Source organism: Theobroma cacao, chromosome 3, assembly GCF_000208745.1.
Source record: "Theobroma cacao cultivar B97-61/B2 chromosome 3, Criollo_cocoa_genome_V2, whole genome shotgun sequence".
Lineage (NCBI taxonomy): Eukaryota > Viridiplantae > Streptophyta > Magnoliopsida > Malvales > Malvaceae > Theobroma > Theobroma cacao.
Genome location: NC_030852.1, coordinates 33,930,144 through 33,949,092, shown reverse-complemented (window position 1 = coordinate 33,949,092; position 18,949 = coordinate 33,930,144). Strand labels below are relative to the sequence as shown.

The window sequence follows — 18,949 nt, the reverse complement described above, 5'->3', positions numbered from 1 at the left end:
CTCCCAAGTTCAGTTTGAACTTTGCTTGCTTACTTATTTGCTCCATGAAAAGCAGTTACAAAATTGTTCTCTTAATTTTCATTTAATGATACAGTTAACCTTCTTAATCTACAATTATATTTTTTCCTCCACTCATTCAAGAGGCAAACAACTACTGGAAAATCTCACCCCTGGCACCTTGACTGGCGCTATAATTCATTGTATGCAATCTTTATTTAGATATAATAAGTGTAAATTGTAAAGCGAGGATCATCTGTGCTCAGGTTGTAAACTAATCTTTCATATCTGGATCATCCTTGAAAAACATGGTCAGCAAAAACCTTGCATCTCTGTCCTTCCATGGAACATGACCCTATTCTTAGAAGTTAGAGCACGGAGTTTTGTACATGCCAAAGAGTTGGGGATGGACCTTTCATTGCGTACCCTTAATAAGCGTTGATTCATATCCTCCACTTGTTTTGTCCATTACATTTTTGACCCTTACTCTGCCTTTTAACATTCGCGAAACAAAGGTGTGGAAGGCAATAGGCAAATTTCTGAGTTGGTTTTCTATCTCAATACCTTCTGAGATAGAGATCAGAAACTCGTTTTTGTCTTTCACTGAACCATCTTCTCTAGACCAACTTTTATTTTTGCTGTTGGACTTATAACACGAGGAAAATGGCATTCAGTGGGACAACTGAGAAATGCAAGACTTGTGATAAGACTGTTCATTTTATCGATTTATTATCAGCTGATGGAGTTTCTTATCATAAGACCTGCTTCAAATGCAGTCACTGCAATGGACTTCTGGTGGTATGTATGATAAGCCCTTTGCAAGAATTTTAAAATTTCATATAATTTTTAATATGACAGTAAAAGCTTGATGGAACTGAAATCAGATGAATAAAAAGGTTAACCATAAATATCTGGGTGAAGGGTGTTTGCTTTTCTTTGAATTATAAGGCATTGGAGATTGACGAATCAATGTCTTGTTGCAATTTGTTTTACAGATGAGCAGCTATTGCTCAATGGAAGGAGTCCTATATTGCAAGCCTCATTTTGAGCAACTCTTCAAGGAGACCGGCAGTTACACAAAGAAATTCCAATGTGAGATCCCTTTCCTTTCCAAGCCAGTTCTCTCCACCTGATCGAGCATCATTAGTTTTGTCCATTTTTCATTTTGGCTAACAGGTTTTGCTTCTTTGGTGGTTTTTCAGCTGGGAAATCCGATAAGCCAAATGGCCTGGTACACAAATTCTTTCCCACCATTGCTTTAAAGTTGATTTTATTTGCCCCGTAGATGCCAGGGTTATTTTGATATAATTTAATGTTCATTTCATTCTACTGGCAGGCAAGGGCTCCTAGCAGACTGGCATCCTTCTTCTCTGGCACACAAGATAAATGCGGAGTCTGTAACAAAACCGCATACCCATTAGAGAAGGTCTGCTATTAGATTCTTGCTCTTTCTATTCCTCATTTTGAGTCTAGATAATCTTATTTACCCCTCGAAAAATAAAAAGGAAAGGCTCTAGGTAACCTTTATTCTTATTTCTTCTCCTGAAAGCTTGAACATGCTAGCCTTTCATTGATTGAAAGAATCAGTTATAGAGTGTGTATGTTAATAATCTGACAAAATTGAAGATGAAGAAACTGATTATGTTGAGCAAAAATAATAACAGGTGACTGTGGAGGGCGAAAACTACCATAAATCCTGCTTTAGGTGTTCTCATGGGGGTTGCTTCCTCAACCCATCATCCTATGCTGCATTGGATGGTATTCTCTACTGCAAGCACCACTTTGCTCAGTTGTTCAAGGAGAAGGGCAGCTACAGTCATCTTACGAAGACAGCTTCCTTGAAGAAAAATTCAGCAGGAGCTTCATCGGAACAAAATTCTGAAGCCGAATCTGAATCAGAATCAAAGCCAGGAGATGAGCCAAAACCAGAAGCAGAAGAAAACCCTGCTGAAGCTGTTGCACAAGACCAATAGTAGAACACTCACTGAACCTTCAGGGGCATTGGGCTTTATCCGAATTGGGTGTTGGCCTTGTTCTGTTTTCGCTCTAGTCTCATGAAGAAGTTCCTGTGGCCCAAGGTCTCCCTGTTCTCCGACTTGCAAGCAAATCCAGGGTGCTGGTCCATCTTCCATTCCAATTGATTGGAAATCTCATGAAAGGAAAAACCAAAAGTTGTTTTTGTTTCCTTTCACGCAGCGGCAGTATACCTTGTATGCGGGCAACTGTTAAACTCTGAGGGGGTCCTAGGGCTGGTTTTGCGTGGATGGGCAATCCTTTCAGATTTCAGACTTTCACCATTGTATTGCATTGCGTTTGAAATGAGATGAATTCAGTTTTTCCATTGCTTGAAATGTTTGTTTCAAATCTCTTATTTTGAGAAAACATTTTCTGTAAAACATTTAAAAATTTTTTTGAATTGTTTTAAAAATTTCAAATAAGATTTTATTCTTTTATCAATGCTATTTGTCATTTTTATGTAAAGTGATGTTTACGTAATAAATTATCATTTTAATTAATAATAATTAATAAATAATTAATCATAAAAAGATCTATCTAATTTAAAATGAAGATATAGAATTTTGAATTGAACATAAAAAAATAAAAATTTATTTAAAATATTTAAATAATTTAATCATGAAGAATGATTAAGGAAAAGAACAGAGAGTCCTTGGTTTAAGCCCAATGGCGGCCTATTGCCCCATTGGATTCAGGCCACAAGGATGATAAATTGGAGTCTCATGGCCTCCCTCCACACATGTCACGAACCACGAACAATTTCTTTTCATTAAAAAAGAAAAAATAGAAGAGAAAACTCTAGTAGAATGATTCCACGTGGCGAAATTTTAGCGGATGTCAAACTAAAGTTCCACGTGGGCGTTACCAGAGGGATAGATAATGTTCTGCTTCTTCACTCCCCAGTCCCAGGCAGCCGTTTTATACCCACCAGCAGTCCAGCACCAAAGCGCAATTTTCAATCTGAGTACAAAATTCTACAATTCCTCAATGCTACTCAACGCTGTCTGATGAGTTTGCTTTTAATTTCGCATTAGGAATGAACGGTCTTGCTTGCGCCTCCGCTACCACCGCCGCTGCTTCGTCCTTCTCTGTCAACAAGTTTTTGCTGTTTCCTTCTGCATCACCGTCAAGAGCAGGACCGAAAAGAGGGGCGAAAAGGGTTTCTTTCAGGATTTTTGCGGCGAAAGAAGAGCCAAAGTTTGACAAATGGGACCAAATGGAGCTCAAGTTTGGCCGCTTGCTTGGTGAAGACCCCAAACTCACCCTTGCCAAGGTCCCCTTTTGCTAACTTTATAATTTTATGCTCAATTTAGCGAAATTTTGTGTTTTTTTAAACACTCATTTTCTAATAGTTAAAAGAATTTGCATCTTTACAACTTCTGTTAATCTTATTCCATTTGGTTTTTCAGATAATGGGTCGAAAAGCAAACCCCGAAGCATCTTATATTGAAATTGAGAAAGCATTTCATAAGAACAAGGGTAAAATAGTTGAAGTAGAGGAGGTTCCTTTTGATGTTGAAAAGAAATCGCCCACCTCATCTTCTGATAGCTTAAATTTAGTTCGTCCTGTTCCGAAGAAGGGAATCAAGTTTAAAGCTGATGGTAATCCAGCTGTATCTGAGATAAAGAGACCAACTCTGTCAGATGGGAAGACCGTGGATAGTGCAAAAAAGGGCAGGGTTCCAAACGTTATCTTGAGAAAGCCAACTTTGATCAATGAAGATGATGTAGAAGACCTACCCAGGTTTAGGATAAAACCAAATTTGTCACTGAAAATGAGGAATGAAAAGGCGAAGGACCACTTTAGTGAAATGACATTGTTGAGAAAGCCAGAACCGATGAGTGTTGATACAAGCCTTGATAAGAAACAAGACTCTGAAGGTAGTGTTGGGCTGGAGAAAGAGAAAGAAGTGGAGGATAGAATTGGTGATTTTACAATATTAGAAAAGTCTGAACAGAGTATCCATACAAACATTCGCGAAATGCAAGAGCTATTTGAAGATTTAGAAATTGAAGGGCAAAGGTTGGAAGCGGAGATAGAAGCTAACATGCTGGCTAACGCAACAGAGAATACTTCTCAAGAATCATTAGAAGCGGGGCATAGCTCAATCCCTAAGAAACCTGAGAGAAAGGATGACTCCATAAGTGGTAATGTACCATGTTATAGCATGAAGTTCCTTTTAGTTTAATTTTTGCTTCATTTTGTCTAGTGTTGCTGTGGTGGGCTTATCACAACTAAGGCCAATTTTAACAACCCCCACCTCTCTCTCTCTCTCTTAAAAACCTTACAAGTTTCCACCTTGTACGTTATCTAAGAAGTTTAGAAACCCTTCAATCTGGAGTATTAAAATTTATGTTTTTCTGGGTTTTTCAAGGAATGCAGCCAGTTGAGCTAAGTAATAGGGTATCTACTGAGGAATCCAGCACTGGTCCCTCTATCGAAGCTGCACTTCAAGGGAAGCCAAAAAGGTGGCAAATTCTTTCTTAAAATTAAGACATTTCTTCTTCAGTTGACCGAGTTGCGATTAACAGATTGCTTTCTTATAGATTAGATCAATCTGTGAAAGAAACATCAAACTCCAGTAGAGCACAAACTGTTCCCATCAATCCTGAAGATTATGGTGATCTCCCTTCTATATCACCTCAGGAGGTCAGCTTACTAGTCCTTTTTGCCCTTAAGCCGTTACTGGACATTTTTAAAGCATGACTTTAGGAATGTCTGATCATTCTTGGTATCTCATGCTATTGTAGGATAGTGATTGGACGAGGGTAGAACATCTGCTTAAGACAGGAGAAAGGGCAGAAGTGGAGTTAATAAACTCTAGCACGAGAGGTTTTGTTGTGAGTTAATCTTTTCCTTTTATCATGTTTATTTGCAATCATGTTCTTATTTGTGACTTTTGACTTTGAAGCATCAATTTTACAGGTATCTTTTGGTTCTTTGATTGGATTTTTGCCTTACCGCAACTTGGCAGCTAAATGGAAGTTCTTAGCTTTTGAGTCATGGTTGAGACAGAAGGGCTTAGACCTGGCTGCTTATAAACAGAATTTGGGAGTTATTGGAAGTTCTGATATAATGAGCAAGAACTCTTCTCTAGTATCAAACTCAGATATGGAAAATAACCAACAATTTGAGGGAAAATTGTCACCTGATATGAATTTGGAAGATCTTTTGAAGATTTATGATCAAGAGAAGCTTAAATTCTTGTCCTCATTTGTTGGTCAGGTTTGAAGAAATTGATTTTCCTTTCTAAATCATCTTCTCTATTTCCATTTTGTATATTGATATGGTTAATACTTGCAGAGAGTCAAAGTAAATGTGCTAATGGCTGACAGAAAGTTCAGAAAACTTATAGTTTCTCTGAGGCCAAAAGCAAAGGAAGAGTTAGTAGAGAAAAAGAGAAATGTTATGGTGAGTTGCTACATTGTGTTTCAATATTTCCTTAGTCTCATCTTCAATGTTGTGCTCCCTTTTTGTATACTTGAAATGTTGTTGCACTTTGCAGCAATAATAACTATTTCAGAATTAATGTTTAAATTTGTCTTTTGAAAAAATGAGAATTTGAGCAAACATTTTCAAAAGAAAAACATCCTGTGCTTCATTTGACAAAAATAAAAAATTTCAAGTTCTTATGCTGTTTCTTTTTGCAGGCCAAGCTTCGTGTAGGCGATGTTGTTAAATGCTGCATCAAGAAAATCACTTATTTTGGTATATTTGTGGAGGTAAATGATCTTTCAGCAACAAGTTTCTCAGCCTTGTTGCAATATCTTAGCAACTACTAGGTTAGACGCCTTTTAAGAAATTGAAACTACTCGAAGCAATTATAGTCTGGCAACAGTGTCATGTGGATTTTTGCTACTTGCCTTGTTTTTATTTTTCTTATGAACTTACGCTTCTTAGCATGAAGCCATAACACCCATGTCTTTAAGACTATAGATCCTTTAATGTATTTTTTCCACTCAAATTGTGATTTAATCTTACTAATATAGGTTGAAGGCGTGCCTGCTCTGATTCACCAGACCGAAGTATCGTGGGATGCCACCTTGGATCCTGCATCTTATTTCAAAATTGGTCAGGTATTTGAGTTTACTGCAGATTAAAACATAGCAAATAGAATCTCTTTTTCTTTTCAGTAAGAATGAATGACAAAGAAGTAAGACCTAACAAGATTAAAAGCTGTTGACCTTCACGACATTTGTGTGTGTTATTTCATCTAATGCTTTGTCTGTGCCTGAACTCCGTGAAGCCCTTTGCTTTTAGGCCCTGCTTCTATCTACCTACTCTTTCTATTCCTTCACTTGAATTTTCAGATTATCTTCATGATTTCAGATTGTTGAGGCAAAAGTTCACCAATTGGATTTCACACTGGAGCGTGTATTTTTATCATTGAAGGAGATAACGGTAATACTAGTTCTTTCAATTTTCAAATTTCCTCAGTTTTTTTAGGCAATTTCTGAATTTTTGATTATATGGTGATTCTCTTTGTTCTCTTTTCCCATGACAGCCAGATCCACTGATTGAGGCCTTGGATTCTGTGGTTGGTGATCGTGATAACTTAGATGGAAGATTACAAGCAGCGGAAGCGGACTCTGAGGTTTTCGTTTATGCCCTGTTATAGATGCTTCTTATCTTCTATGTTATCCTTTTTGTCCTAGTATTAGGTATTGCATGGCTAATCCTCATACAATGGTATTAAATATTGACAGTGGCCTGATGTAGAGTCACTTATCAAAGAATTGCAACAGATTGAAGGGGTTCAATCAGTTTCAAAAGGCCGATTTTTCTTGAGCCCTGGTTTAGCTCCAACATTCCAGGTATGATAGCTTTAACATATCAACTATATAGTAGGTTAATGTTTGTGATCTCTGTAGAGAAGCTGTGTAATGTAGAACTGGTATGAGAAAATGGATGGAGTGCGAAATTAGAGGGTAAGAGGGGAAGGAGAAAGAAAGAGAGAGATGGAGACTATTCTGAATAATAACTCGGTCATCATCATAAGCTAACTGAAGCTGAAAAATTATGTAGGTATTTATAGAGTATTCCCTACCCCAATGCACTTGGTAAAGAATCAAGACTATAATATAAATAATATAAAATACCCTAAATTTACATAGATTACAATTGAACCCATAAAAAATACAAAATTAATTCCTAAATAACCCAATCCTGTAATCAGCATCATCTGTCCTGCATGAGTGTGTCATCTTTTAGGTGCCAACAATTGTGCTATCTTTCAATTCTAGGCTTCATTGCCAACTTCATAATTGAAGCCACCATTGGTTCAAACCCTGGAATCTGTTGAGATTGGATTGATAATAGGGATGAATGGATTCATGCACTTGATATTTGAAACCTTTCTTACAAGGTATTCAAGAAATTGGTCAGTTTCTTTTTTCAGACTCCATTACGGAATTATCTGCTTCCACTTGGTGCAGGTTTATATGGCATCCATGTTTGAGAATCAATATAAGTTACTTGCTCGATCTGGAAACAAAGTACAAGAGGTAAAATTTTCCATGATCTAGTACTTTGGCAAGTATCCAGCATAACCCTCAATTGGGGGATTTCAATCTTACCAATTGAAAACTTCATCCCCTTAAGAAATATATACCATCACATTTAAAGTTTTGAACCACAGTTTTGTTGTTTGGTTTTATTTCATTTTGACTCTCTTCAACCTCAAAAGATTTTGCACCTTTTGCATTGTTAGGTCTATTTTCACAACACTGGTAAAGTTTGATGTTTGAACTCAATGATTGTAGATCTGTCACACTGGTATTTTTTACAAGGCAATGACACAAGGATAAGTAAAAAATTTTCACAAAACGCGAACATGAATGTGCATAGACTTTTGAGGACCCTCTGTTGTGAAAAGTCTTTTTGTTTCCTATCTAAATACAACCTTCTTGCTTTTGTTGTTCTTTTGAATAAGTGCAACCTTACTATTATGTCTTGAATGCTGCAAAGAAAAAAAAAAAAATGGAGATATGGATGATAAATCTTCTTTTTTGGCAGATCATTGTTCTGGCATCATTGGATAAAGAAGAGATGAAATCTACAATTCTGTCGTGCACAAATAGAGTGGTATAGGGTTCTTGCTTTCTGGTTTACCACTGTCTTCTTATTCAGCCTATTGGTATCCCATTCCACCTTTTCTGGAACTCCAACTTTGTCCCCAATAGGCACTTTCGGCTGGAGGATAAGAGAGTGAACAGAAAGTGCGGGGATTGGGGCGGTGGTGGATTGTTTGGATTTTCTTGTTAACCCCCCTATAATGGCAAGTATCACTATCAGCACATTCTGTCGTTCTGCAATGGAAAACATAAGCAATGTATCTTCTGTTCGAAAGCTTATCTTTTTATACCAGGTTCATATTACATAAACATCGAATTAATGTCTGATAGAATAGCACTGTAAACAGCCACCCCTATTTATTCAATATAGTTTTATGCCTTTTCTTTTCTTGTTTTTTTATCTTTATATTTTAGCTTGGTTTAGAATTGATTTAGGGTAGTTTCTTCAGATTTTGTTCATAGAACATTTTTGCAATAAAGTTTTCCAGTAGGTTCTGTCTTCACGCTAGTGAGAGAGATCCATTAGTTCTGAAATGAGATAAATGCAAGTAACGAAGCTTTCAAGACATTGCTGGATTGTCCTACTGGCAATAAAGTCAGCATGGGCAAGTTTTCCCTTTGAATCTACGTTTCAGCTTAAAATGAATTGAAAGCATAGGCAGTACACTTGACCCACGTCTCTGCCCCCCCTCCCTTGCTGTTTCCTATCCGTTATGATGGCAAAATCCCATAATCAAATTTGTAATAGAATTGCATGCTATTACTAAGCTGAGTTTCTTAATACATACTAAAGAATAAGATTAGAACAGGTACAGGATATACCGCAGCCGAGAGAGGGGGAGGGGGTGGGGGGGGGGGGGGTCAAGTACAGTATGGTGAAAATGATTGAAAGTAAAAGATAATTAGTGTAAATTAGAAAACTGCTCAGAATTTTGGAGTGGTTGTAAAATACCAAAATTGACCTGACAAAAAGACACAAGTCATACGTGGACGCTTGTCCCACGCAAGAATCTACGTTTAGGAAAAAGTTAAAACCGTCAACGTTGTAATATCTGACTGGTAAAAGGCTTTAAAGATACTTTGTTGTTGGATATTGTCCTAAAATCCTGATGATCTAAGGGAAACGATCCTTCCTTTCTGTTATCTGGAAAAACATGAGCCATGTGCATGTCCATTAACCAAACTACCCCTCCCTATCCCTTGCAGCCCTCAGCATTTCATCTGTGCCCAACCCGACCAGCTCATTCTACTTGCCTTGCCTCTCTCTCTTTCCTTGCAATGCAAGTGCCACTTTAATATCAGAGTTCTCCAAGAAACTTCTAAAGTTCTATTCTTTTTCTTTATATATATATATATGTCCAAAAAACATTCTTCAAACTCAGAAGTCTTGGAAACCCATCTTCACCAGTGCTTTCTTTCTTTTTTGGTTTTTCTTTGCTTCTGTTTGTGGAGTTTATATACAGATAAAAAAGGAAAGTGAGAATGGGTATGGGAACAAGCAATTTTGTGATCAGATGGATCAACTTTCTTACAATGGTATGCTCTTCTTTAAGGCTCTTTTTATGTTACTGTGGTATTTCAAATGGGTTTTTTTTTTTTATGGGTCACAATGCCAGCATTATTTGTGGTCATTATTAGAATGAAGATTTTTCCTTTTACTGTTGGGTTTGTCCCATTTGTTGGTTTTCTATTGATGGTGTTATTTTATACTAAAATTTGCTTAGGTGCTTTCTCTTGAATTTTCTTGAACATTGACCTGGTTGGCTATTTCATTGTAAAAACTTGCAGAAAATACTGTTTTTCAAACTAGTTCTACCATAACCTGCTGCTCATTTCAATGGTTCTGCTGCAATCAAGTTCTAGTAGAAGTGAATGGAAAAAAATTGAACAAATTTTAGCTCGTTTAAGTTAACATATGCTTGTTTTGTATACTTTTCGTTGTGCAGCTTTTAGCTATAGCTGTTGTAATTTTTGGGGTATGGATGAGCACTCATCATGATGGGTGTAGAAAATCCCTTACGCTCCCAGTCTTAGGCCTCGGTGCCTTCATTTTTATAATGTAAGTTTTTATCACTCTAACTCCTAATTTGGTATAGAAAGTCACAATTCCATTCTTTTCTTTGAATTTAGATCCATAATCGGGTTCTTGGGAGCAGTGAAGAAGAACACCATACTATTGTGGATTGTATCCTTTGCATAATTTTGAGTTATCAAGATTTTTTACTGATTCTGTTCTTTTTTAATTTCTTTGTTTGGACTACCCTTGACTCATTGGGTTGCAGTATTTGATTATGTTATGCATCATTCTGGTGGCGATCCTGGTATTCACGGTGTTGGCGTAAGTATTTTTAACTGAGTTTTACTTCTTTTTCAGATTCAGTCAAGACCGGCAAGGGGAGTGGTGGGATTGCTGAGCTTTTAATCTTTGTGGCATTTCTAGTTTAGGGTGCAATTGAGTTTTCTATCTGTGATTTAAACAAAAATTTTCTTAGGATATTTTATAGGGTAGCTATTAGATGGAAGTTGGTGTGCTATTAACTAAATGGGAATTCTAGATGAAACCGGCTAAAAGTATGGTCTGTAGGGAGATGTACTGGATGACTCTGTTTTATGAGATGGTGTTCCTGGTGAAATAGGTACTTGTGTCTTGTATAACTTATGTGATTCTATTATCTTAACGTCGTTCTTCTAGAGCAACACATGAAAGTAAAAAATGGACATATTAGGTTGCTGCTGTTTCCGCTATATTTTTTTGTCTCAATCTGTTCTGTAGCTTTTCAGTTTCCAAGGCTACCTTATCACTATATGTTTTAATAAGACATTCTCATGCTTTCTTTGTGTGTATCATTATAGGCCCTTTGTGTCCTCACTTTTATAAGAGCTTTCAAGTTAAACAAATTGATTGTATGCCTTTTCTTGTAGGTTCATTATAACAAATAATGGATCTGGTCACAATGTATCTGGCTTGAGGTAAGGAAACATGTAAACTTAAATGGAAAAATTTCTCATTGCCTCTCTTTTCTCTTTTGGGTGGTAGTACCACTTTGTAGTATTTCCTTCCAGTCTTTATGTGATTTGTACCCCAAGAAAACTGAAAAACAATCAGCCACCTCTCTCTCCGTGCACTTGGTGCCGAGGTTTACTTCATCTTCATACAAAAATGCAGTAGTGCCCAATCTGTTTTACTTATCCAGTGGGTGGTCTTTGCACTACTTGTCTCAAATAAATGTGCATAATTCAATTTAGTGAGATCTGTGTATGACCCTAGTCTCTGTTGTCTTCTTTTCTTATCAGATACAAGGAGTATCAACTTAAAGACTATAGTTCATGGTTTCTAAAGCAGGTGAGGGTTTCAATTTGTTGGCAATGTAGTTCCCCACTTTGTTTAGCCAAGATTAGCATTTGTCTTTGATTTTGTCAGCTGAACAATACCGATAATTGGAAACGCTTGAAGAGTTGTCTTGTGAAATCACAGGACTGCAACAACCTAGCAAAGCAGTACAAGGTCTACCTTTTAACTCGTGAGTGCTATTTGTTTCTCTGACATCTATAGTAATGTTGTTCAACTCTGATTTTCAGACTCTTAAGCAGTATAAAATGGCAAAACTGACGCCTATTGAAGCTGGTTGCTGCCGACCTCCATCCGAGTAGGTGTCTTTTCTTTTTGATTTTTGGTTGGGTTGGCTCTTTGCAGCTGCACCTCTATTTAATCATGGTCTATACAGCTTCATTTATTCATGTTATGAATAACTTTTCTTGACATTCAACTTGATTCACAGATGTGGTTATCCTGTTGTCAATGCTTCACACTACGACTTGAGCTTTCATCCAATTAGTTCCAATAATGACTGCAAGCTTTACAAAAATTCTCGGGCTGTGAAGTGCTACAATTGTGACTCTTGCAAGTAAGCATTTTGGTTTTCCCGTGCTCCTTAACTTCCATTTCCTTTACGGTATAAATTTCTGACTGCCATTTGCTTTCCTCCAATCACCTTTTCAGGGCTGGAGTTGCACAATACATGAAAACTGAGTGGAGAGTTGTTGCAATCTTTAATTTGGCACTATTTGTTGTCTTGGTAAGATTCTGTTTACCAATTTCTGACCACCGTCATAGTCTTTTATCCTGCTTAAACCTTCCATGGATTTCAGTCTCAAAATTTCGTTTCATCACTTATCGTGTCGAGGCTAACTCTTATACTATGTTTCACAATGCCAGTCGATTATATACTTTGTGGGATGCTGTGCAAGACGAAACGCTGCTCAGAGCCAGTCTAAAGTTTGAAAAGGGTTTGACCATGTTCAGTTCCTTTCTTTGGTTAGTGAAATCAACTACCACCCTTTAGGATTCTTCACTTTGTTATTCAACTGATTTCTCTTGTTATTATTACCTCATTGAAGGTTGATGGAGGAATGAAGAAGCCTGATTTGATGGGGTTGGAGGTTTACAGCTTAGGCTTATATACAAGCCTAAGGTTGAATCATGTGAAAATGTTTGTTCTGACACAATGGTAAAAATTCATGCAAGGGGTAAAAAAACTACTGGTAATTTATCAGGTTTCACAATTAATTTAATGATTCCGGATTGAACCCAATTTGTTGGGATTTAAAGTGGTTTGTTGGGCCACCTTTACCAGATGTTTAAAAGCCCAGACCCGAACTCAACAATGCTTAATTCGTGCATAAGCAGCCTATTTTACACTCCAATTAAAATCCATCTTAAACTTTTTTGAGAGATTTCTAACATTAACTGATTAATAAAACTTTAAGCAGATCAGATGCTTGAATTTCTAATTATTTATAACAAGTTAAAATGCAGTGAAGGATCTTTCATCCTTGGATTGCTCTCCTGTAAAAGGTGCATGCGTATAAACGACGTAGTTTTACCTGGAAAATAGTAGAAATAGCTGGTGCTGATGGATGGCTTATTCGTTTGAAATTTACCTCTACGGATTGAAGTTATGTAACAGGAGACAACACGACGTCGTCGTGCGTCGGCAAACTTAAAAACACCATCTTAAGCAACCCGGCAAGTTTCCCACTTCTCCTTAAACCCTAAACCCCACAATGTTCTCAACGGTCCTCCTCCAGCGCTCTAAAACCCTCTCGGATCTCCTCCGATCCCGTATTTTGACTCGACCCATGGGTGGTGGTCCTCGGACCTTCCCCGGCGGCCTAAATAAGTGGCAATGGAAGCGCCTTCATGAGAAAAAAGCCAAGGAGAAAGAGAGAAGACTCCTCGACCAAGAGAAGCAACTTTACCAGGCTAGAATCCGGTCCCAAGTCCGGGCCAAACTAGCCGGGAAGCCCGACTCGAGTTCAAATACAACAAAATATAACCCCATGAGCCCCAACGACCACATCAAAGCCCTAGCTGATCGGTTCATGAAAGAAGGGGCGGTGGATTTGTGGAACGAAAACGACGGTCCATTGAAATCAGAGGAACAGGAACGGCCACGAATCATTGAAACAACAAGAAATCAACGGTCAGGGTCAATCTATTCACCGCTTGACGTGAAGAAACTGATATCTGATAAACGTATGCAAAATGCAAAATTCAATGTCGTTAATAGTAATCATTTTGGTAAGAGTAGGAGTTATTCAGTTCAGAGTAAAGGGAAATTTAGGGTAAATGAGAGTTCTTTTGGCAGGATTCCGTTAGACTTGGATTCAAAGGATGATTCTTTGAAGCATTCGGGGCGTAATATAGAGCAGAGGAGGTTTAAGAAGAATGAGAGTTCTGCTAGTCAACGTGAATCTGATTTTGTTTCGAATGATAATTCGATGAAGCGTGTTGATCAGGGTGGGCTTGGTGGGAACCGCGAGAATGAGAGTCCAAGGAATTTTAGGAAGTTTAGAAAGAGTGGTAATGGTTTGGAGAGGAGGAGGTTTAGGAGGAATGAGAGTTCATCGAGTGATGATGAATGGGATTCAGATATAGATGATGAAGTGGAAGGAGTGGGGGGTGGGAGGGATGTTAGGAAGTTGGGGAGTAGTGCATCGTTGGGGAAGTATGATGTGAAGATAACAAAGAGAGTGCCACTAAAGGAACTTGAGAAGGACATTGACTTTTCGGAGCAAGTGGAGTTGCTTAGGAAGGAGTTGGATAAGAAGAAGTTGGCAGAAAATGATGAGAAGAAGGGGGAGGGAGAAACTATTTATAGTCAAAAAAGGTAAGCCAAGATGTTTGGTTGGTATTTCTTTTCTTCTAGTGAGAGAATTCGAATTATAGATGTATGTATTGTTTGTTTTGGTGATGAGAAAATTGGTGAATCTGTGGGTTTTTGTTTCTACAGATTTGATGAGTGTGGTATATCCCCATTGACAATCAAGGCACTCTCTGCAGCTGGATATTTTAAGATGACTCGAGTACAGGAGGCAACTCTTTCTGTTTGTCTTGAGGGTGTGTTATTGCTTATTTCGCCATTGTGTGATTGTGTCATCATTTTTGTGGATCCATGAGCCTTGTAGAAGTTTGCACTGGTTTTCAATTTTACGTTTGTTTTGATAGTAACTTGTTCATGGTTTGCACCTTGGTTGCCTTTAATGCATAATGGGTAAATTGATGTAGAATCTTACATTTTCAAGAACATATCACGTTTTGGAAGCTCAACAAGTGACTTGAGGTATCAGGGTCACTAGATGGGTAGACGATACAAGATTAGGTCTTATAGTAAGGTGATTTGGTGAAGGCATACGAACCATAGGAATTTGAAGATAGGAAACAACAAATTATCACCATCACTTATATGCCTGGGCAGACTGTTCTATGCTTGCATGAGATGTTGCTGAGTGTCACATGGTCCTTTTATGTATAAAAATCTTCTGCATGGTAGTGCTTTCCCAATGGTTATGGTTAAATGCTTTCTTTAACTCTCTTGTAATTCATATTATATTCTTATAAACATGATGTTCTGATTTGCTCGATGCAAGTCAAGCATTCCAAATGACAATCCTCATTCTAATGTGGAGCAGGCAAAGATGCTTTGGTCAAAGCTAAAACTGGCACAGGAAAAACTGCAGCTTTTTTGGTACACTACCATTCCTGAGTTGTTATTAACGAACTTGTAGATTCTCTGTTCTTTCTTCCAATTTCTTCTGTTAAAGTCAAACAGCTTCCAGCAATTGAAACAGTTTTGAAGGCTGCTAGTAGTAATACTATTCAGCGAGCGCCTCCAATATATGTTCTCATTCTTTGCCCCACAAGAGAACTTGCAAGTCAGCTAGCTGCTGAAGCAAATGCTCTGCTGAAGTACCATGATGGCATAGGTGTCCAGACTCTAGTTGGAGGAACACGTTTCAAAGTTGATCAGAAACGCCTCGAATCAGACCCATGCCAGGTTAGCGTATGTTTTACACCTGGTAGTTCTTTTAGCATTGTATAATGTTTCTAGAGTCTTCTACATCTTAATGCTAGAAGATAAACCTTTTCTAATTAGCTCGGTCGAAACTTTCTGCAGATAATTGTTGCAACGCCTGGGAGGTTGCTGGATCATGTTGAGAACAAGTCTACCTTGTCTGTGCGTTTGATGGGACTGAAAATGCTTATACTAGATGAAGCTGACCACTTATTAGACCTTGGGTTTCGGAAAGATGTTGAGAAAATTGTTGATTGTTTACCCCGTCAGAGGCAGTCCTTGCTGTTTTCTGCAACAATTCCAAAAGAGGTTAGATTGTTCATCTTCCTTATATTTGTTGTGTACAAGGCAGATTTCCTTGTATGAATCACTCAGATCTAAAATGTGCTTGATTATGCAGGTTCGTCGAATATCTCAGCTTGTTTTGAAAAGGGAACATGCCTTCATTGATACAGTGGGTCTGGGCTGTGTCGAAACTCATGATAAGGTATAAATGGCAATAATTGCACACATTTACTATCAGGGAAATACAATTAGGCTAATGATTCTTTCTAAACAATGGAATTTAGATAATTTTGGTACTTAACTTTGATTGATCAATTGACTTTTTTCTGAAGTCCTTCGTTGAAATTAATTAAAATAGATGTTATAATTGTATCAAACATATTTGGCAGCTGCAATGATATATGCAGAATTTTCCTTGATGAGTTCAGGTTAAGCAATCTCTTCTTGTTGCACCACATGAATTGCACTTTCAGATAGTTCACCATCTTTTGAAGAAGCATATATCTCAAGCACCGGATTACAAGGTAAAATGTTATAGCCTCTGGATTTTGGTAGTTGCACAAATTTGTTGAGTCCTAACTGTTCTAGCACTCAGGTCATTGTTTTTTGTACAACTGGGATGGTAACATCACTCGTGTATTTGCTTCTCCGAGAAATGAACATGAATGTTAGGGAGATCCATTCCCGAAAACCTCAACTTTATAGAACTCGTATCTCTGATGAATTCAGGGAATCTGGAAGACTAATTCTTGTTACATCTGATGTATCGGCACGAGGAATGGATTATCCTGATGTCACTTTGGTTATTCAGGTACTCTTTTTGAGATAATATTCTGCTTGAAACTGAACCTCAAGCATATGATTGGTTTAATTAAGCAGTTAAAATTTTTGAAATACATATGCAAGCACAAATACAAATACTTTACCTTTCAAGTATAATATCATTGGACCATGACTAAATTTTCCATATAATTCTTGGAAATGTCAAAACTCTTGCAACTGGTTTAAAGTGAAGAAACATTCTGGTTGTGAAATACATATCTTATTTTGTTTGTGTAGACTGTTCCATTTTTTTGTTTTTGATAAAATAATATATATGACATTATATTACTACTACCAGGTGGGTATGACCTTTAGGAAAGGTCACAAGACTCACAACCCCACATCCATTAATCTTTATTACCCGCCTTTCTATCTTTGTTTTTTGGACCACAAAGGCTGTGGGAGAGAGAGAGAGAGTATTCCTCTGCTTAGATTCTATGGTTAAAATAATGTTTTAGTATAAGCTAGGCAGCTCAAGCTTGGCTTAAACCTTATTATTCTAAGTGACCACTTTCAGTCCAAGCTCAAATGATAACTTTGTTTATTTTTTTAAATAAACATCAAATTAACACCTTACAGGGACAATTTGCTACTAGTATATACCAGAACTATTGTTTTAATGATTATATTATTACTTTATATATTGCTGATAACATACAAAAACTAATTCAACGGCAATTTTACCTGTCTGTCACTCTCCATCAGTACTGTTAAAGTTAACAAGTTCAAGATTGCTGATCTATATCCATGAAGATTACAGATTAAGAGAGTAAATACTTTCATTGGACCCTAATTTCTTGGTCATTGGTATTTTTACAGTATGGCAAGAGAGAGAAAGAATCTTGTGATGCATTTATGATGTTGCTTCTGGGTTTTTAACCAAATTCGGATNTAGTAGAGAGAGAGAGAGAGAGAGAGAGAGAGAGGTCCACATAGCTGCCTAACCCTGCAATAGTGTAGTAATGCAGCAACATCAGACTTGATAATTCACCATATAAATCTACAATTCAGGCACTTTGGTTATTCAGGTACTCTTTTTGAGATAATATTCTGCATAGAAACTGAACCTCAAGCATATGATTGGTTTAATTAAGCAGTTAAAATTTTTGAAATACATGCAAGCACAAATACAAATACTTTAACTTTCAAGTATAATATTGCCGGACCATGACTAAATGTTCCATATAATTCTTGGAAATGGCAAGAACTCTTGCGTCTGGTTTAAAGTGAAGAAACATTCTGGTTGTGAAATACATATCTTATTTTGTGCAGACCCTTCCATTTTTTTTGTTTTTGATAAAATAATGTATATGACGTTATATTACTACTACCAGGTGGGTATTCCTCCTGACCGAGAACAATATATACACCGCCTAGGAAGAACAGGACGGGAAGGCAAGGGTGGAGAAGGTATCTTGTTGATTGCACCCTGGGAAGAGTATTTCTTGGATGAAATTAAGGACTTGCCTCTCGAGAAACTCTCGTTACCACATATGGATCCGGATGTCAAACAACAGGTCTGCACCTAAACTAATAAAAGTATTACTCTTCATGCTTCTATCGAAGGGATCTTTGTAAGAGGTTGATGCCATATTCAGAACATTTTGCATTGATATCTCAAACTGCATTTCGAACATGGGGTGTGTGTTGTGTCAAATGTTTCTAATGCTTTGAATCCTCTTGCAGCTGGAGTTTGCAATGGCAAAGATTGATGGTAGTATCAAAGAAGCAGCATATCATGCTTGGCTTGGTTATTATAACTCAATCAGAGAAATAGGCAGGGATAAAACGACACTTGTTGAGCTGGCCAACCAGTTTTCTATGTCAATTGGTCTACAAAGACCTCCTCCTCTCTTCAGGAAGACAGCCATAAAAATGGGTTTGAAAGATATACCCGGAATCCGAATCCGAAAATAGCAGTGATTAAAGTAGTTTTATGCAAGTTGTTGAGGATGAATATTTCCTGAGACGGATATCCAATGGATGCAATTGCCCTCATTGAAAAATTCTAACTTCTAAGTTTCAACTGTGTTTTCATTGAAATTTAATTATTTTTAATATTACATAAATGGTTCACTTTATCAAGTCTATAATGAGCTGCGGAAATGAATAAATTATTGCAAAGCGAACGGGGGGCTGATGTCAATCATTATTATTAGTTACACAATTGAATAAAGAAATATGGTTTGTGGTAAAATATTCAAACACTCAGGATAGCTTTGACCATAAATGAGCAAGGGTCCATGAAGCTGATGGATACGGTTTTGAAATAAATGCCTTTGACTGATTATGTTATTAAGACCCTTCATACTCTGGTCTTGCCACTTCTATTTTTTCCGTTGTGCTCTGGTCTGGTGTCCATGTTCACTCTACAATCAATTTTCTTCATGTTAACTGCA

The 18,949-nt window shown here is 37.3% G+C and overlaps 4 protein-coding genes across 6 annotated transcripts; all 4 read left to right on the top strand.

Annotated features, from left to right (window-relative positions):
- LOC18606490 (LIM domain-containing protein WLIM2b) lies at positions 512 to 2,352 on the top strand. Its single transcript, XM_007040116.2, has 5 exons — positions 512 to 795; positions 993 to 1,089; positions 1,200 to 1,228; positions 1,334 to 1,423; positions 1,662 to 2,352. The coding sequence occupies exons 1-5, from the start codon at positions 661 to 663 to the stop codon at positions 1,968 to 1,970; spliced, it is 660 nt and encodes a 219-aa protein (XP_007040178.2). The 5' UTR covers positions 512 to 660; the 3' UTR covers positions 1,971 to 2,352.
- On the top strand, positions 2,903 to 8,478 carry LOC18606489. 2 transcript variants are annotated; one of them, XM_007040113.2, is made up of 14 exons: positions 2,903 to 3,286; positions 3,423 to 4,161; positions 4,389 to 4,482; positions 4,561 to 4,663; positions 4,765 to 4,854; positions 4,940 to 5,239; positions 5,318 to 5,425; positions 5,665 to 5,736; positions 6,004 to 6,090; positions 6,344 to 6,415; positions 6,519 to 6,608; positions 6,721 to 6,828; positions 7,450 to 7,518; positions 8,030 to 8,478. In XM_007040113.2, exons 1-14 carry the CDS (start codon positions 3,050 to 3,052, stop codon positions 8,102 to 8,104), a joined length of 2,244 nt encoding a protein of 747 aa, XP_007040175.2. In that variant the 5' UTR covers positions 2,903 to 3,049; the 3' UTR covers positions 8,105 to 8,478. The 2 variants fall into 2 exon arrangements, with proteins under 2 accessions (XP_007040175.2, XP_017973776.1); XM_018118287.1 differs by lacking the exon at positions 7,450 to 7,518.
- LOC18606488 (tetraspanin-10) lies at positions 9,185 to 12,696 on the top strand. The gene is made up of 12 exons (XM_007040112.2): positions 9,185 to 9,624; positions 10,035 to 10,147; positions 10,219 to 10,273; positions 10,371 to 10,426; positions 11,011 to 11,058; positions 11,383 to 11,431; positions 11,510 to 11,593; positions 11,668 to 11,735; positions 11,868 to 11,993; positions 12,089 to 12,164; positions 12,305 to 12,403; positions 12,487 to 12,696. The coding sequence occupies exons 1-11, from the start codon at positions 9,571 to 9,573 to the stop codon at positions 12,368 to 12,370; spliced, it is 795 nt and encodes a 264-aa protein (XP_007040174.2). The 5' UTR covers positions 9,185 to 9,570; the 3' UTR covers positions 12,371 to 12,403; positions 12,487 to 12,696.
- On the top strand, positions 12,908 to 18,579 carry LOC18606487 (probable DEAD-box ATP-dependent RNA helicase 48). Of its 2 annotated transcripts, XM_007040108.2 has the most exons (10): positions 12,954 to 14,258; positions 14,382 to 14,488; positions 15,061 to 15,116; positions 15,201 to 15,425; positions 15,546 to 15,752; positions 15,844 to 15,930; positions 16,157 to 16,252; positions 16,324 to 16,539; positions 17,885 to 18,067; positions 18,237 to 18,579. In XM_007040108.2, the coding sequence occupies exons 1-10, from the start codon at positions 13,153 to 13,155 to the stop codon at positions 18,465 to 18,467; spliced, it is 2,514 nt and encodes an 837-aa protein (XP_007040170.2). In that variant the 5' UTR covers positions 12,954 to 13,152; the 3' UTR covers positions 18,468 to 18,579. The 2 variants fall into 2 exon arrangements, with proteins under 2 accessions (XP_017973618.1, XP_007040170.2); XM_018118129.1 differs by lacking the exons at positions 17,885 to 18,067; positions 18,237 to 18,579 and adding an exon at positions 17,370 to 17,441 and having other exon boundaries at positions 12,908 to 14,258.

What these genes read in the sequence shown, in the direction of transcription:
- LOC18606489 (XM_007040113.2), top strand. Translation starts at nt 3,050, where the DNA reads ATGAACGGTCTTGCTTGCGCCTCCGCTACCACCGCCGCTGCTTCGTCC. An exon ending in CTTCTATATCACCTCAGGAG is followed by an intron (nt 4,664 to 4,764) that starts GTCAGCTTACTA and finishes ATGCTATTGTAG; the next exon opens with GATAGTGATTGGACGAGGGT. An exon ending in TATCATTGAAGGAGATAACG is followed by an intron (nt 6,416 to 6,518) that starts GTAATACTAGTT and finishes TTCCCATGACAG; the next exon opens with CCAGATCCACTGATTGAGGC.
- LOC18606488 (XM_007040112.2), top strand. Translation starts at nt 9,571, where the DNA reads ATGGGTATGGGAACAAGCAATTTTGTGATCAGATGGATCAACTTTCTT. An exon ending in CACAATGTATCTGGCTTGAG is followed by an intron (nt 11,059 to 11,382) that starts GTAAGGAAACAT and finishes TTTTCTTATCAG; the next exon opens with ATACAAGGAGTATCAACTTA. An exon ending in TACAATTGTGACTCTTGCAA is followed by an intron (nt 11,994 to 12,088) that starts GTAAGCATTTTG and finishes TCACCTTTTCAG; the next exon opens with GGCTGGAGTTGCACAATACA.
- LOC18606490 (XM_007040116.2), top strand. Translation starts at nt 661, where the DNA reads ATGGCATTCAGTGGGACAACTGAGAAATGCAAGACTTGTGATAAGACT. An exon ending in TTACACAAAGAAATTCCAAT is followed by an intron (nt 1,090 to 1,199) that starts GTGAGATCCCTT and finishes GTGGTTTTTCAG; the next exon opens with CTGGGAAATCCGATAAGCCA. An exon ending in CCGATAAGCCAAATGGCCTG is followed by an intron (nt 1,229 to 1,333) that starts GTACACAAATTC and finishes TTCTACTGGCAG; the next exon opens with GCAAGGGCTCCTAGCAGACT.
- LOC18606487 (XM_007040108.2), top strand. Translation starts at nt 13,153, where the DNA reads ATGTTCTCAACGGTCCTCCTCCAGCGCTCTAAAACCCTCTCGGATCTC. An exon ending in GTGTCGAAACTCATGATAAG is followed by an intron (nt 15,931 to 16,156) that starts GTATAAATGGCA and finishes TGATGAGTTCAG; the next exon opens with GTTAAGCAATCTCTTCTTGT. An exon ending in ATCCGGATGTCAAACAACAG is followed by an intron (nt 18,068 to 18,236) that starts GTCTGCACCTAA and finishes ATCCTCTTGCAG; the next exon opens with CTGGAGTTTGCAATGGCAAA.